The sequence below is a fragment of the Polychytrium aggregatum genome (genome assembly GCF_025602895.1).
Source record: "Polychytrium aggregatum strain JEL109 chromosome Unknown BJ171scaffold_104, whole genome shotgun sequence".
Lineage (NCBI taxonomy): Eukaryota > Fungi > Chytridiomycota > Chytridiomycetes > Polychytriales > Polychytrium > Polychytrium aggregatum.
Genome location: NW_026516306.1, coordinates 38,947 through 55,036, shown reverse-complemented (window position 1 = coordinate 55,036; position 16,090 = coordinate 38,947). Strand labels below are relative to the sequence as shown.

General features: G+C 56.4%; 2 protein-coding genes across 2 annotated transcripts; both read left to right on the top strand.

Moving 5' to 3' along the window:
• Nucleotides 1–2,207: 2,207 nt before the first annotated feature.
• Nucleotides 2,208–3,200, top strand: BJ171DRAFT_432647 (uncharacterized protein; the record flags this gene model as incomplete). Its single annotated transcript, XM_053107919.1, has 5 exons — nucleotides 2,208–2,254; nucleotides 2,427–2,495; nucleotides 2,631–2,709; nucleotides 2,795–2,909; nucleotides 3,022–3,200. The coding sequence occupies 5 exons, from the start codon at nucleotides 2,208–2,210 to the stop codon at nucleotides 3,198–3,200; spliced, it is 489 nt and encodes a 162-aa protein (XP_052961912.1).
• Nucleotides 3,201–3,866: 666 nt separating this feature from the next.
• On the top strand, nucleotides 3,867–4,787 carry BJ171DRAFT_573685 (uncharacterized protein; the record flags this gene model as incomplete). Its single annotated transcript, XM_053113710.1, has 1 exon — nucleotides 3,867–4,787. One exon carries the CDS (start codon nucleotides 3,867–3,869, stop codon nucleotides 4,785–4,787), a length of 921 nt encoding a protein of 306 aa, XP_052961911.1.
• Nucleotides 4,788–16,090: the final 11,303 nt, after the last annotated feature.

Sequence of the window (16,090 nt, the reverse complement as noted above, 5' to 3'; positions counted from 1 at the left end):
GCCAACCTCACGATGGTCGACGCATCCACTGAAATGGAGCTATATATCCGGCTGATATCTCTTTGTTGCTATGCTCGGCTATAGGAGGAAGTGGCCGACGAGACCGTTCTGGAGACCGAGATCGGGGACGATATGATCGCGATCGCTCCAGGGACCGCTACAGAGACCGATCAAGAGACCGAGGACGAGATCAGCCAAGAAACCGCTCTGCAGAAAGGGACCGGGACCGCTCCAGAGACCGGTATCGACAGTCATCGAGGGATCGCTATCGAAACAGGTCACGGGAACGGCGCCGTTCGCCATCGCTTAGTCCAGACCGGCGTCGAGGTAACTGCGGGGAGGCCAATATTCTCACCCTCTGCTCAGCGTGCAGATCCTCGAGCTTGACCGGATTATCCATCATGACTGATCAAAGCCTCATTATTGCACAATTCTACAAAACATGGGATTGGGTGTATCCCAACAGACGAGAGACGGCCGCGCGAGCGACGACGTGAAGACGAGGGTCCAACCCGTCGACGACAGCGATCCTTTTCCATCGAGCGAGATGGCAGTGACAACGAGAAGTCGGCCCAGGACGGTGAGTGACAGGGACTGGACCGAGATCCCTGTGTAGTGGAGCATTGGCCCCTGACACAAATCGGGGTGCGCGACAGCGTTCTGGATCAAGAGATGTGCTCCAGTGCCCTGTTTCCGGAGAGGATATGGATGTTACAGGCCGCCGTTGGCGCCATATCAACACCTGGAGCCTCTAACGACCGCTCTACTCTCAGCCAACATGGATGCCGAGCCAGAGAAAGAACTGACCGAGGAGGAGCAGATGATGAAACTCATGGGCTTTGGCGGATTCAATAGTACCAAGGTAATCTGGGTGGCCGCTTGAACATTTGCCGCTGTCGTGTGCTCAAAGGGATGCGCAGAGTTCGTACAACCAGACAGAAAGACAGATAGACAGACAGACAGATAGATAGATATCGCCCTGACTCAATCCGTCTACAAATATGTTTCTCCAGGGAGAGAAGGTATCTGATGCCAATGTCTCGGCCGTGAATGCTGTCAATCTGAAGAAGGCTCGATCATACCGCCAATATATGAACCGAAGAGGAGGATTCAACCGACGTCTGTCCCCGACTCGTTAAGACCAGCATCAACAGTCGGCGTCGCATCACAGGCCAATGCTAGCAACTCAACCGCGGACATCATCCGTGTGAACATCGACTCCCTGCATATCCACCATGAACCGATTTCGTGACATCGATAGCTCGAGATTGAGTGGTCCACGGGTAGCTCTGCTGATCGTTCTTGACACTGAAGAATATAAACTTGAATCCGGTTGATCCACCTCTGTCGACGACTGTCAACCGGCACACCACAAACATAACCCGCGTCGACTGCGATTGTGCGATTGCGCGATTGTGCGATTGCGCGATTGTGCGCACCTTGCAGCATCGGTCTGGTCGTGTGAGGGATATGTGTGTATTCATATCCGGCAAGTGAATATTCAGCGATGCAGACAGTGGGCTCCGTTTCGCTTGGGTGCACTGCAATATGGTTTGCAACCAGAAGTGTAATTGACATCGGAACTCCAGGCTTGCTCAAGCCAAGCCAGAATCCAAAGTCTGTGACCTGTGCGTCTCGGCAATACAGCAGCTTCAAATCCATATTCATTGAGTCGGAAGATCAGAATTCGGTTGCGAGCGAAAGCTGGAAACAGCTCGATTATGTCCACGACAATGTGATTGGACTGAATGTCCGGCTGCAGCAATGCGAGCCTCCACTTGGTGTAGATCGTGTTGAAGAAAAAATGGGACAAATCGTCTCATTCAGACAAACACGGCGGAGTCGGATCATATCACACACCCGGCCAAGTGGGTCGTCATTTCCCTGCGTGAGCGATGCATGGAGTGAGTGGGCACGATGGGGTCCAGCGAGTCGCCCCAGATGCAGTCACTGCAAGTCAGGGTACGAAGACATGTCTGGGATGGGATGAGGGAAGACGCAGAGCAAAGAACAAAATAGCCAGAGGAATTCGGCGAGCGGATTTCATGGAGTTCGAGTGCCAATCAAAGTCGTCTGATTCACACAACTCACGCAACCCACACAAGTCATCCGTGTGTGAAAGTGTCCCATTTCGCTGTATTCAAGGCGATAGTTTTAGCAGACTCTTCCGCTTGCGGACAGACCCAGTCTCACACCCAGTCGCAGCAATGGCATTCTACAAATCCCCATTCAAAGCAACCGTCGTCAATGGCAGGTAAGCGAGAGGACGAGGAAGGAGTATTCGCAAAAGCCCAGGTCCGCGAACTGCCTTGGCCATGTGACTATCCTGTTCAAATGCTGCTTCCCTGGCCCTGCGCACGAGATGATGCCATCACGAGTATATGCTCTGGAGGTATCTGAGTCTCCTCGATCAACCGGCGTCTTAGGATCGAGGGCGCGGGACGATACACCTTCCCGGATGGGAACGTCTATATCGGCGACTTCAAGGACGGACAGTGAGTATGGGCAGGCCATCGATTTCAGGCTCAACACCGCTTGCACCCGGCCCTGGCCGCAGGAAATGCCAGACCAAGCCAGCACAACAACCGCCCAGGGACTAAATCCTCCGCGATCGGAATAATACCCCATAGATTTCACGGCCACGGCACCATTCACTTCAAACACGGTGGTCTCTATGATGCAGAGTGGGAGAATGGCGTCGCCGTCCAGGTAGGCTCTGTTAAGTCGCTTATTTGATTGTGTGGCCCCACAGGATGCGACTCGGTCGCTCTAACAGGAAGTTGTTGGGTTGTAGGGCACATACACTTTCAAAGATGGTCTCGAATATGAGCCCGAGGACTGGGACTACTGCACCGACAAGGATCGCCGGTTCTTCTCGGAGCGTGTGAATGGGTTTCCGCCAGGTCGGTGTGGCTCTATCGAGGATATTCAGCTGGCTGATATCATCGCTTGCCCTTACTGCCGATATGCTGGAGCATCCCTGTGCTCAACCAAGACTCGTCATCCGCGCTGATTTAGGAGATACACAGTTGACAAACGATGCGAACCGAGCACCGTCGATCCCAAAGGGAACGTTTGATATCGGAGACGGCTATTACAGCGAAGCGACTGGCCGCATTCATACCTACGATGGACAGCCTTCGCGGCAGCCATCGGATGAAGAGCGAGAGTGGATTGTTAGGTATGTCCGACGCAGCTGAGTGGAGCCGAGCTGAAGCCGCATCTGCGGATCACATTTCCGGCATTCGCATGCACTTGCAATACCGCTGCGCCCATTCCTCCAGTCCCACACTCTCACCATCTCGCCCATCATCTGCTCAAGGCATTGTCGCATTGGAGATGGCGCTGCCACGAGCCAGCCGTCTCCATGAGATCGACCTTGGCCGCTACACAGTTTTATCGGTTGTTCTCGCGATCCGGGGCACGCACAATATCGCAGCGCCCGCATTGTTGTAGGATCGGATCGCCTTTGGTCTGTGCTCTTGAGCGCCGGTCGTAGATTGGATGTGTGATTGTCTAGCCGCCGCCAACCCGCCTGCCTGGCCGGGGTTGTGCGTTTGTTCCGAGCCCAATAGCACATTGTCCGAAGCTTCTATTGTTCCTGTCGAACAATCTGTCCTGTGGGCGAGAACAAAGAGCTAGAACAAGCTCGCCAGCACAAAGAAACTCCCTTGGCGACTGCTTCATGCATGTTCAGCACCAAGCATTGTCCTGCGCGCATAATGACAGTCTCTGGGGAGGGTCGGGTATAAGAACGGTACGATGCGGCACCGCTTCCCAGCATCCATCGGTGGTTCTCGAAAACATTTGGTACCCTTGTTTTGCCCTTGCATCTGCTCGAAACCTTCCAAGCATTCACCCTGACCATGACCACATTCACTTGGGCCAAGCTTCTGATTGCCGGATGGCTCGCTGCCGTCGCAGTTGCAACAAATCCTGCAGCGTCTCCTCCCACCTTGCCAAACCCAAACTCCCATCCCAACCACGCATCCTTTTCCCATGCGAGCATGACCCGCTCGGCCTCTTCTCAGCGCACACACACCACCGAACCACCTGCTCAGTCGTACAGATGGATGATCTTCTATGAGTATAGCAACCCGGTCAACGGATGTGCTCCGTACACAGTCGCCACCAACTTCCAGTTTTCCTCCACCAAATACTTTTCCAACAAGTATCACCTGGCCGCCAAAACCGTCTGTGCCAGCAACAACTTTACCTGCATGCCCATTCCGCTCACTGCAACTAACACCGAAACCGTTGGCATCCAGTGCTTCAACAACTTCAACACCTTCCGCACTCGACTCGACCGCCTCTTTGATCAGCTACTTACTGCCTCGTCGGCCCTCAGCAACGTTTCTCTGAATGCCCTTAGCGTCATCGGAGAGAATGCATATTTGACTGGAGAAAGCTTGAAGAAGTGTATTTCCAAAATTGACCGCAAAACCAATGCCACCGTTTACTCCCTGACAACGATCGCTCCCAACAAAACCAGCATTATGCGCTATACCCGCTGCGACCCAACTTGTACCAACTGCACCCTGTCGTCTACTGTTCCTCTGGGCCAGAGACGCCCTGCTGGCAAAAACTCGACTGACTCCTCCAACTCAACCGTTGTCTCGGCCAACACCTCTGTCTATGACACCTACTTGGCTTCGGCCGTCGTTCAGCTCAACGCCAACTCCACCCAGTCTAACTCACAGGCGGGTCCAGGCGCCTTCTCTGGTTTTGGAGTTGGAGTCTTTGTTATCGCACTGTCACTGCTATACCTGGCGGATATCAGACGATAGCTCTATTGCGCGCGGCTCAGCAGCTCGCGGCTGTTTCGATTGTTGTCCCTGAAATTGCCCATGTGATGATCGACTGGAGCCATCTTTGGTGGCATGAGTCCGCTCAGAGAGCTTGGCTATGAGGTCAACACTGTGACTCGGTCGATCAGTCATCGGTTTATTGTTTCCCTGTTGTTGGTTCTTGATTTTAAATGTTTTAATGACTTCGCACTCTCCAAGACTTGGCTTAAGCAAGCCTGGAGTTCCGACGTCAATTACACTTCCGGTTGCAAACCATATTGCAGTGCACCCAAGCGAAACGGAGCCCACTGTCTGCATCGCTGAATATTCACTTGCCGGATATGAATACACACATATCCCTCACACGACCAGACCGATGCTGCAAGGTGCGCACAATCGCAGTCGACGCGGGTTATGTTTGTGGTGTGCCGGTTGACAGTCGTCGACAGAGGTGGATCAACCGGATTCAAGGCTATATTCTTCAAAGGCCGACTGTGAGCGACAGATTGGTGCCAATCTGCCCGTTGCGACCATGCAAGCTGTCGTATGGATGATCAAGATGCCAGTTGACAGAGCAAAGAAACGACTTTCCTTCAATAGCCGATTGTACCAGCGGCATGTCGGGCCGAGCAGTGGCCGCCAGTAGCTCTCTGCCCAGCAGTGACAAGCAGCATCACTGCATCAATTGAGCCAGTTTCTTCAGGCCGTATCCGAGCGTCGACTCGACATCCTTCAAAAAGCCAACGACGTCATCCTGCTTGAATGCCAGTGACCGGAGCTTCAAATCGAGGGCCCTCAGGTATTCTCGGAGCTCTATAGAGTGAGGCGTTGTGCAGCAGGTCAGCACCGATCATCTGTCTGCGTGCGTTCGCTGCAATCGGTGCTCAGCGGACACGGCGTCTTGCTCACCTCGTAACTCCACCGACAGAGCCTGCTTCTTTTGATCTGCGCTGTCTGCGATCTGGGTCATGACACGATTCTAATGGAGCAGTGGACCAGAGACTCAGTCACTCATCGATGAAACAGGATGGCGTAGAGACAAGCCATTGATGATGCATCACTGCGCAGCAGCGTAATACCCACGTATTTATCGTAGTTGTGTTTATGGAATGCCAACTCGTTTTCGAGCACGGTCTTCTCGGAGTCGTGAAGGGCCTGCACAAAGGTTAGGGATGAATATTCGCGGCTGTGATATATAACGACAGCGCATAGCCAACGAACCGTATAGACTTGTATAGACTTGACAAGGCAGTGGACCGTCTCTTGCAGTTCGTTCGATTTACAGCGCGTGAGCTGCCGCAGCAATTCGTCTTCGGTTGGGATGGCCGGGTAGCCAGGCCGCATAACTGATATTGTGAGTTGATATCGGATAAGCTTCCAACGACGCAGCCAAGAACGTATGCAAGCGGAACGAAGGAATAGTCCTCGGCAGGGATGACGCCTTACCTTGCTCAAGTGTCGGGACTGGTGCGCTCGGTACCAGCACCGACAAACTGAGCAGCGAGTTCATTGCAGATCGGAGCGAAACCATCGTGTCGTTGTAACCCCCAAGTACATGATCCTGTCGTTGAAGAGTGGCCAAGCGTAATGGGCCATTGTTCGTGAGCATCAATAGCTTACCAGCAACTAAAGGCTGGATCACCGGCGGCCATCAAACGAAGCACAGAGGAGCAACCCGCTACCTCAAACAAAGCAACCGAGTTTGGGAGGAACGATGATTGCAGAGTCGACTGGAATGCAAACAGGTCTGCAAGAGTTCATAGAGGTTGTCAGCTCACCGGAATGCCTCTACACGAGCTGGGCGGCGCATTGGCGGGTTTTTGGAAGCGTCCACAAATGCTCACCTTTATACAACCTGTGGAGCTTTTCTTCCAGCCTGGAAACGTGTCGTAGATTCAGATGACCAATACTGCCTGTGGGGTCAAATTGGGAGGATCAGCGAACGCTCACGCAATAGCAGACAGTACCGACGCCATCACGCCGGTCATCGAATGAGCCGCTGGACCCTACCACTGCACAGATCGGCTATCGACGCCTTGCAGGTATCTCTGTGTCGTTTTTGAATCACAAAATCAGAGATAAACTCAAAAAAGGCATCTCCGCGATTCTTGGACGGGCCATCGATGTGGTCGGCAAGCTGTCGATTAAGCTGCTTCCTTGCACCGTCGAGTTTTCGAACACTCTCGTTGATCTTTTCGGACTCTGTCTTGCCCACCTTGACGATGGTTGCAAACAATCGAGAGGCCCGGGTGAATATGACACAGAGTTTGATGCATCCGTCTCAAACACACTCCGTCTACGAGCATCCGATCGAACGCTGGCTACCGGCATCGCACCTGGCCAACAACAGCCGAAAGGACTGCCACCGCACTTTGTATGTCGTTTGCTGCGCTGCCGAGAAGTGCCTCGCGGCCCTGGCTAGTATCCTTGAGTGTCGAAAGCTCGCGCTGAAGTTGAACTACAAGTGATTTGAGTAACAGCACTCTCCGCCGGTCATAATCGCCACCGACTGTCTCCTGGATCGTTTTTTGATGCAAGTCGTGTATTTGTGCCAGCTCGGCTTCCATCTGCTTGTTTTTGCGGGTTATCTCTGCAACCTAGTAGAATCAAAACCGATGGCAAACTGCGCTGTCAGGGGCATACTTGGCTGGGGGTGCTAGAATGCAAGTGCATGCGGAGCCGCAACACAACAAACCTGCGCCTCCAGAAATCGGTTCTTCTCGATCAGGGCGTTGACATTCAGTGCTGAGGCCAGCTCCAGCTCGATTCCTGAGTCACCCTGACATTTGAGAGCGTCCCGCATCTCTGGTCGGTGGGCCGGAGCAGAGTTGTCCGTGGACAATACCGAATGCGACTTTTTGAGTCTGCCTCTCGAGTCGGTTTTCTTTATGGTGGGCCCTTGGCTGAGCGAGCCACAGCCGGCAGGTCGAATTGGCAATCCGCACAAGAGTCAGGATAAGTGATGTAGTAAACAGCAGCACCAAGAAGCGGCCACTGCACTCCGTTAGCCGCAAGTAGTCGCTGTATTCCATTAGTGATTCGTTTCGGACATTGACGGAACACTCACGTCCTTGGACCGCCGCACCCTGGGGCTGGCAGAGGCTCCGGCATGCCGTCTCTTGCCCTGCCGCTCAAGCTCGGGGCACTGTTTCGAGTCGATAGTGAATTCGTCCGCCGCGGAGCGAGCGATGATATCGGTGCTGGTGCTTCCGGGGTTGACGCAGTAGCTGGCTGGCTAGGAGCAGCCGATCGGTGGATCTCAGCAAGGACAATCTCCAGCACACGAATGTACTCGGTGCCGATCGTCATGAAGCTCTGGCTCAGCCGGCCAGTCTTGGTCGAGCCGAACTTCTGAGTGGTCCAAGTGCGATCCATTGACATTGGACAAGGAATTCAGCGAGACGTTGGGCGAGCTATTAGATCGGTCGAACTGCCCTGCCCTGCGACGGCATCGAATTGAACTTTTGCCGGTGTCTTCCGACGGTACCTCGATCTCACGGACCACAAACTTGGAAAAGACGCCGTTGAAGACCTCCTCGTGAACTCGCTTTTCGCTGTCGGCAACGTTGCTGGCCGTCTCGATTTTCTGCAGACAGACATCCCGAGCAGGAAATGCGCCGTTAGAGACGCAGCGACGCCGATGAACGGCAGTCGCCGTCATCGTCCGATCTGGACCCGAATGGAGAAGTCACTGGCCAGCGATCCAGCAACGGCTATCGATCATCGACAAGGCCTTACCCGTTCATTCTTGCGGGTTTCCATGAGCCGCTGGACCGAATCGATCTTGAGCTTTTCAAAGAGCCGTGCAAGAATGCGCTGTTTTGAGTGGATGGCCTTGGATCGATTCGAGTGAATCAGCGGAACGAGTTCCGGCTCCGGGATTGTGGCGAACTCTGGCAGCCGACGCAGCGACTGGATGACGGCGAGCTGATGCGAGTTGAGAGTTTGGTGGGCTGCCGACTGGGTCGCAGCGAGCGATGCAGACATGGCGAGCGAGCGGGTGCGGCTTGGCGAGGGGCAACGTCAGCGGCGGGGATGCTGATGAAGCAGAGCAGCGAGCCTGAGCCAAGGCCAGGCGCTGCAATGCTTGGTTGGATGATCCTGCAAAAGCCGGGAGGTCTGTTGCTGTTGGAAATCCGCGGATTTCCAGCCCCTCTCTCATCGCCGCTATCCATCTCCGGCCTCATCAGCTGCACGATTTCGATCCGCATATCCGCTCTGCTTTCGATTTGCGATCCGCCTCGTCGCCGCCGTTTCCGCCGCAAGCTGACTGCCGCTCGCAACGGAATCTACTCGACCACCCAACCACCCAACCACCCAACCACCCAACCACCCAACCACCCAACCACAAATCCGTCCGATCGACCGACCAGACCGGCCGATTAACGAGCCAGCCGACCACACCGACCACACCCGACCGATCACACTGACGACCATCGGATCGACCATGCCCAGCTCCCCCTCGGTCGAGAGCCAGGATGCTGCAGCACCAGAGCCACACCACCAAGGCGAGCTCTCGTCCGTGCATGCGACCCTGAACTGCGTCAACATGCTCATGGGCGTCGGCATTCTGTCCGTGGCCTTTGCCCTGAATATGACCGGGTGGGTTCCAGGCATCTCCATGATGGTCCTGTTTGCGTTGACGGTCAACTACAGCGCCAAGCTGCTGGTCAAGTGCATGGCCAAGCCTTTCCCCGTCGCCGTCGACTCTGAAAGCGAGCGCGAGCCTCTGTTGCGACCCTTGGAGTCCAGGTCGTCCCTGCATCAGCTGCGTTATCCAAAAAACTACAGTGACATTGGCGAGCTGGCCTTTGGCCACACCGGACGCAACGTCATCTCCGCCATCTTCTGCTTTGAGCTCTTTGCTGCGGCCATCGCCATGATCATCCTCATGGCGGACTCGCTCGAGGCTCTGTTCCCCGGCGCCGTCCCGCTTACGGGCCTCAAGCTGATTGCGACGCTGGTGGTGCTGCCGACGACGTGGTCAAAGTCCATGAAGCTCCTTTCCTACGCAAGCGTTGTCGGCATCCTGGCGACCTGCGGATTGGGCATCATCCTCGTCATCGATGGGCTCTCGGTCAGCACCAGCCCCGGATCGATCCTGGTGCCTGCCGAGACCCTGCTGTGGCCGCAGTCGCTGAGCCGTTTGCTGATGGCCATTGGCCTGCTTATTGTCGGCTTCGATGGCCATGCTGTCTTTCCGGCGATCCACCGAGAACTCAAGCATCCCGAGTCATTCAACAGCATCATGAATCTTACCTATGCGCTCATTGCGACTCTGTACATTGGCATGGGTTCGCTCGGATACTGCATGTTCGGCACAGGCACGCTCCCAGAGGTAAGCGGGAGGGAGCGATGGATGGATGGATCGATCGAGCGACCGACTGCCATTGTGTTGCCAAGTCGACCGGGCAAGAGCGCCCTGCGAGTGCAAAATGCGTCCGCCTAGCAATCGGTAGGCGTTGACAGCAAGTAACTCCTTTCTTGCTCTGAACCCACGCAAGATCACCCAAAACCTGGCCACCGTTCCCGAGTACAACCAGCTCCTGACCTACCTCATCCTGTGGCTCACGGCGATCAACCCGGCTGCCAAGTACGGGCTGGTGACGACCCCGATTCACACCCAAATCGGTGAGCTTCTTGATGGTGTCTGGCGCACCGACAGAACAGAGGGTCCGCCGTTCGACGTTTTCGGCTCACCTCTGGAATGCTTGCTCCCATGCAGAGCACCTCTTTGGCATCGAGTCGCTCGGGTGGCGCCTCGTTTCAAGAACCCTCGTTGCCTTTGCCATTCTCTTCACCTCGATCCTCGTCCCAGGTTTCCACCATGTGCTCTCGGTCCTGGGCTCAAGCTTCTCGTTTACGATTGCCATCATCTTCCCGATCCTCTGCTTCCTGGTCCTGTTTGGTGCTGAGATTCCGCTCACGGAGCGGCTGTTCCATCTTGCTGTCCTGATGCTCGCCTTGGTATTTGCTGTGTTGGGGACGCTGGGTGCCTTCATTGAACACTAGGCGCTCATCATCATCGAGGGAGGGGGGCAACGAGCGGACACTACTACGCCGTGATACTATGCAGGGAGTCTATCGATCGACGGGGGGTACAGATGTAAGCCATGCCGTTTGGCTCTGGGTCACTTTGTTTTCCATGGCCCCGGGTCACTTTGTTTCCCATGATTCTGGGTCACTTTGTTTCTCATGACTCTGGGGTAGATTATGCCGGTAGTTATAGAGCACTCCGGCTATCGGTAGATTCGATAATATTCGATGATCACGCAACGCAGATGCGTGTGTAGTCCGAGCCGGAACAAAGTAAGGACAAATCGATAGAGATGAAGGACAAGGCAAAGAGTGGGAGAGCGACAAAGGGAAGGGAGACAACGATAGAGACGACGACAGTCAAAGTTGATATACGGATTGCATGCATGCCACAGTTGCCGCACATGTTCGCGCCACCCTGGCAACGAGTGAATCATGGGGCAATCAGGGAATGGAGCGGAAAGAAGCCCTTCTTTTTGGTGTTGTCGTTGACTCCGTAGCCCCAGCCGTCGTCGAATGCTTTCCTGGTGAGCCAGAAGCGGTGAGGGGTGGGAACGCAGTTAGGGCATCGTACCATCAACACCCGATGCAGTCCAATTCGGATCCAATCCACTCCTGAATAAGATAGCCATGTCGAAATACCGCCGGCACGAGCAATCGCAGTCGAGGACATCCCCTTCGTCTCCTGTCCAATATCAAACAGAAACTAACCTGAGATGGACCACCTGGCCGACGCCAAGGGATATCTCGTCGCCGCGGGTGGGGCGGAACCGAGTGCCGACGACGTACCAGCTGTCGACGGGGTACTCGGGTGTCTTTGGGGAGCGGCTGCCCGAGCTGGAGGTGTTGAAACGACCGAGGGTGCTGGCGACATCGGGCAGCGACGACAGTCCGACTGTAAAGTTGGCCAGGGATGAGCGATTCGCTGGCAGGGGCGGCACTGCCTCGGGGTGGTGCTGCGATATCACACTCGGGAGATTGGCCGGCAGCCAGGACTGCTGCGAGGTACATCCGGAGAGCTCGGTCTTGGTGTCGCCGTTGTCGGGTTCATGTTCATGCTCATGGTCATGTCCTGGCTGGGTGGCTTGCTTGAAATCGGTCGGAGCGTTGGCAGCCGCGGCACCAAGGAAGGTCAAGCCGTCAGGCCGGGACGAGAGCGCTGCAGTGCGAGCCGAGTTTGGGTCGCTATCCAGAATGACGTAGTGGTCGGTGCTTGGCGAGACCTGGGCCGAGAGCGAGCTCGAGCGCTGTTTTGGAGAGATGCGTCTGCGACGGCGGCCCTTGCGATGCCGAGCCGTAACATTCCCAAGGATGCAAGCTGGATCCGAGAAAAAAAGGGGGGGGCAGAATAACCAAAGCCGACAAGGCCAGGGACAAGGTCAGGGACAAGGGCGTTGCGCCAACCACATTGTCTTTCAGGGGCACACCCCCTGGGATTTGCGTCGCGAAAGGCTTACCCAGGACAGCAGCAAACACGAGCGCCGCTCCAACGCCTGCATAGACCAGAATGGTCTTGGTTTGGCTCCAGCTGTTTGGATCGGCAGTCGTTGCGGCAGCACTTGGGCTCGGGCTCGGGCTCGGACTTGGACTTGAACTCGGGGAAGATGTAGCGAGTTGTGCATTGAGCTGGACCGGCAACCAGGTGGTCGAGCGGGAGACACTCGCCGGCTGGGAAGTGTCTGTCGAGAAGGCCTCCAAGGAGATCCAGGCAGCAAGCTCGGTGTCGGAGCGATACGAGCCGCTGGCATCCAGGACGCAGGTGGACGCCGAGGATCCAACATCATGCCATTCTGGAAACGGGGTGCAAAAGTCGGTGCAGCTTGCAGTCGAGCAGGCGTAGCTCTGCAGCCGAACGGCATCGTCGGCGAGAGGCTGCTGTCGGGTGACAACAAACAGCGAACTGCTGAGCTGGGTGCAAGTGGGATAGACAGGACGTCGCTCGGCCCGATGGGGCTGCTCGCAGTCCGGGTCGGCGCTGAAGAGGGTGAAGACAAAGGCCTTGGTCTTGAACGACGGGTCAAAGTTCCTGGCGGACAGCGGACACGGAGGGTTGCAATGAGCGCGGATGGTCTCCTGATGCAAATCATGGTGATGGCGTTGCTCGCAGCGTCCCCCCTCCCTTTGCTTGGGAAGATTGCAATTACGTACCTGAGGGTATCGAGTTTCGTGGAAGGCGCAGGCTGCGAGAGCCGGCAGCTTCGGGAGCGGCGGGCAGTGCTGCGGTGATGCGTATGTTGGATGCACTCGCTGGGATCGCAGCTCGGATCGGTTCCGCAATCAAAGTACTCGGGCGCTTGGGTGTGGTTGAGCGAGAAGAAGCCGTGGTGGCCGCCAAAGCCGATGCAAGTCTCGGTCCGGAAGAGAGTGTCGCCCAGGACGGGGGCACCCTGTTGAGGCGGCACCGACGGGCAGTTGGAGCGGCCCACGACCCAATGGGCCAGCGCAGACGATTCTGCTGCCATCGCTCGAAGGAGAAGAGCTGGAGCTGCTGCGGGTGCTGTTGCGGGCGCTGTCGGAGCAGGTGGTGTATGCGTTTTGCAGATCAAGTGCACCACCAGCGCTGCCCGGACCAGCGATCAAGAACCAGCTCGCCGCAACTTCAGGCGGTGCGGCCGGGGGTAAGTCTCTGGGTTGTAGCCTCACTCGCGCAGGGCTCGCCTCTCCTTGTTGTCGCCCCTCCCCTTCCTTTTCTTTCCTTTCCCTTTGCCGTTTTCTCCTTGGACTGGACGTCGTTGCAGCCAGGCTGGGACGGCATATGGCTCGGAGGATGCGCCATCGATGCTGTGTTGCGATACTATTCTGTGAGGATGCCCTGTGATGATGCCCTGTGATGATACCCTGTGATGATGCCCTGTGATGATGCCCTGTGATTCTCCACGGCGGCTCTGTGGGGCCAGCACCCTCGCCAACGGCCTTTCCCGTCTGCGGTTCCCGCACAGTCGCCGTCGTCTTCTCGTCTGGAGGGTCCCGCAGTGGCGCTCTGCATCGTCCTTTGCATGCGAGCCGATTGCAACGAAATCTTGCTGGAGATGGAGCTGCGCTTCAACCACAGGAACGGGCTCAATTTTGGCAGAATTTGGCGTGGCACTCAGCGGCACAGGGAGGCAGGGGGGGGGTGCTGTTCCACCAACCTTGCACAGATGCACAGGGTTGACGCAGGATGGCGCTGGGCCGAGAGACTTGGCTCTGCTCATATCAGTCGCAATGGCCCTGGTCTCTGCGGCCGCACATATGCAAAAGACATAACCCGCTTTCATATTATCGACACAAAGTATATGCGTGAGTCGGCGCGTTGGCGGACATGACAGCCCCCACGAGACGCCGAGAGAGCGAGAAAAAAAGAAAGGAAAGGCGCCCCCCCCGCTCACCAGCCGCGCTGTACATTACGCAAAGAAGCAGAAAGGACGGCACAGAGCACGGGGCTGGTGGTGGAAGGATGGGGTCGGCACCTGCGGGGCGAGACGGCGTGGTCGATGCGCCGGGTTGGCACCATGCCCTCCCGCCGACCCTGAAATGAATCAACTGGAACGGAAGCTTCGGGCAGACCACAATCCGTCGGTCGAAATCCGCGGCGATGGAACGACCGAGACCGACGACGAGGTCAGGGCCGGCGAGGGCTCCATCAGATGGTCGTATCGGGGAAGGTTGCTGTCCGAAAACAAGTCGTCGCCAAGGACACGGAGATTTTGCAGCTTGACAAGGCCAGAGCGACCGGTGGTGTGGTTGTGGGCCTGGGCCGGAGAGCGAGCAAGGTTAGTTTCAATCGAGAAAGGCACGAGGCATGGCGAGCATGCAGCAGCTGCCTGGACAATGCTCCAGACGAGATCATAGCCATTGCCATTGCCATTGCCATCGCCATCGCCATTGCCATTGCCATTGCCACTGTCATTGCTGCTGTACCTGTGCCCATCCGTCATTCAAGATTGCAATGACGCCAACAATGTCGCCGATCCGCAGGTCGATTTCGTGGGTGTCGCCCTTCAGGGGCTCATAGCAGACTACGGAGCGGTAGATGGCCACGTCCAAAGTGCTCGCCGACTGTGAGATGTCGCTCATCGGGATCTCGGAAGCGTGTCGGATGATTTGAGGACCGAGTTGGGGCGGCGTCGGGGGCGCTGGATTGTAGCTCTGCACCAGCTTGTCGAAGTCCTTTTGATGCTGGGTCTTGCGGCGGCGGTGGTAGATGAGCAGCAGAACGGCTATTGATCACAATGTGAGAGGATAGAGCGAGAGAGTGTGAGAGCGTGGGAGAGAACCCAAGAGCGATCACAATCGAATTCAAACGCAGGCGAGAGTCATGGTATGTACATGCATGTGTCGGCAAAGCGTGCGGTGGCTGCAATGCATGCCAGACGAGCGGGAGAGGCCGACGCTGTACCTGCACAGATGAGGACAACACCGGCAGTTCCGAGCCCAGCCAAGAGGGGTATCTTCTGGTCCGTGGTGGAGCTGATAGCCGGCTGGGAGGTTGAAAGTGCGACCGGGGGAGATGTGGAAGCGGAACCCGATGCTCCGTCCATTGATGGACCCGTGGGCAAGGCCGTCAGAAAGCTCGATAGGGCCGTGCTGGAGATCAGACGGTAGTCGGAGCGGAACGAGCCGGTCGAGCTCGGCGAACACAGGGGAGTCGGCGACAGGAAGAACGAGAGTCCATAGGGCGAGCAGTTCTGGGTGCAGGCCGAATCCGTGCAGCCATAGCTCGACAGCGCTGTCGTTTGGTTGTCGACGGGTTTGCGGAGGGTGATTGCATAGACACCTTCGTTGACCTTGGTGCAGGTCGGGAAGACAGGTCGTCGGTCGGATTTGTAGGGTGCCGAGCAGGGCTGGTCGGCGCTATAGGTCACATAGACGAAAGAACTGGTTCCGAAAGCGTTGGCAAAGCCGCTGCGATATCAAGCCACGCAGCGCGGGGCCGGGTTGGGAAAGAAAGGAAAAGAAAAGAAAAGTGAGCAAGGTGAGTGACGAGAGTATGAGTTTGCAGGGGAGGACCCGGATCACAGGCAGAGAAGGGCCGCAACGCTGGCTGGCAGATCGAGCATGGCCCAGATCATCACTGCAACGAAACTGTGCTCAGCTCCACCCTCCCCCCCCCACACGAGCGCCGCCTACCCAACGGTTTCGGTCGAATCATAGATCGCCAGCACGTCGCCGTTACAGGGCCGCGGCAGCGCCGGGTTCTTTGGAAAGTCGGGCGGGGTCGGACTGCAGGAACTCGGGGCGCAGGTCTGGTCGCTGCCGCAGTTGGACCAGCCAACGGTCTGCGTTGT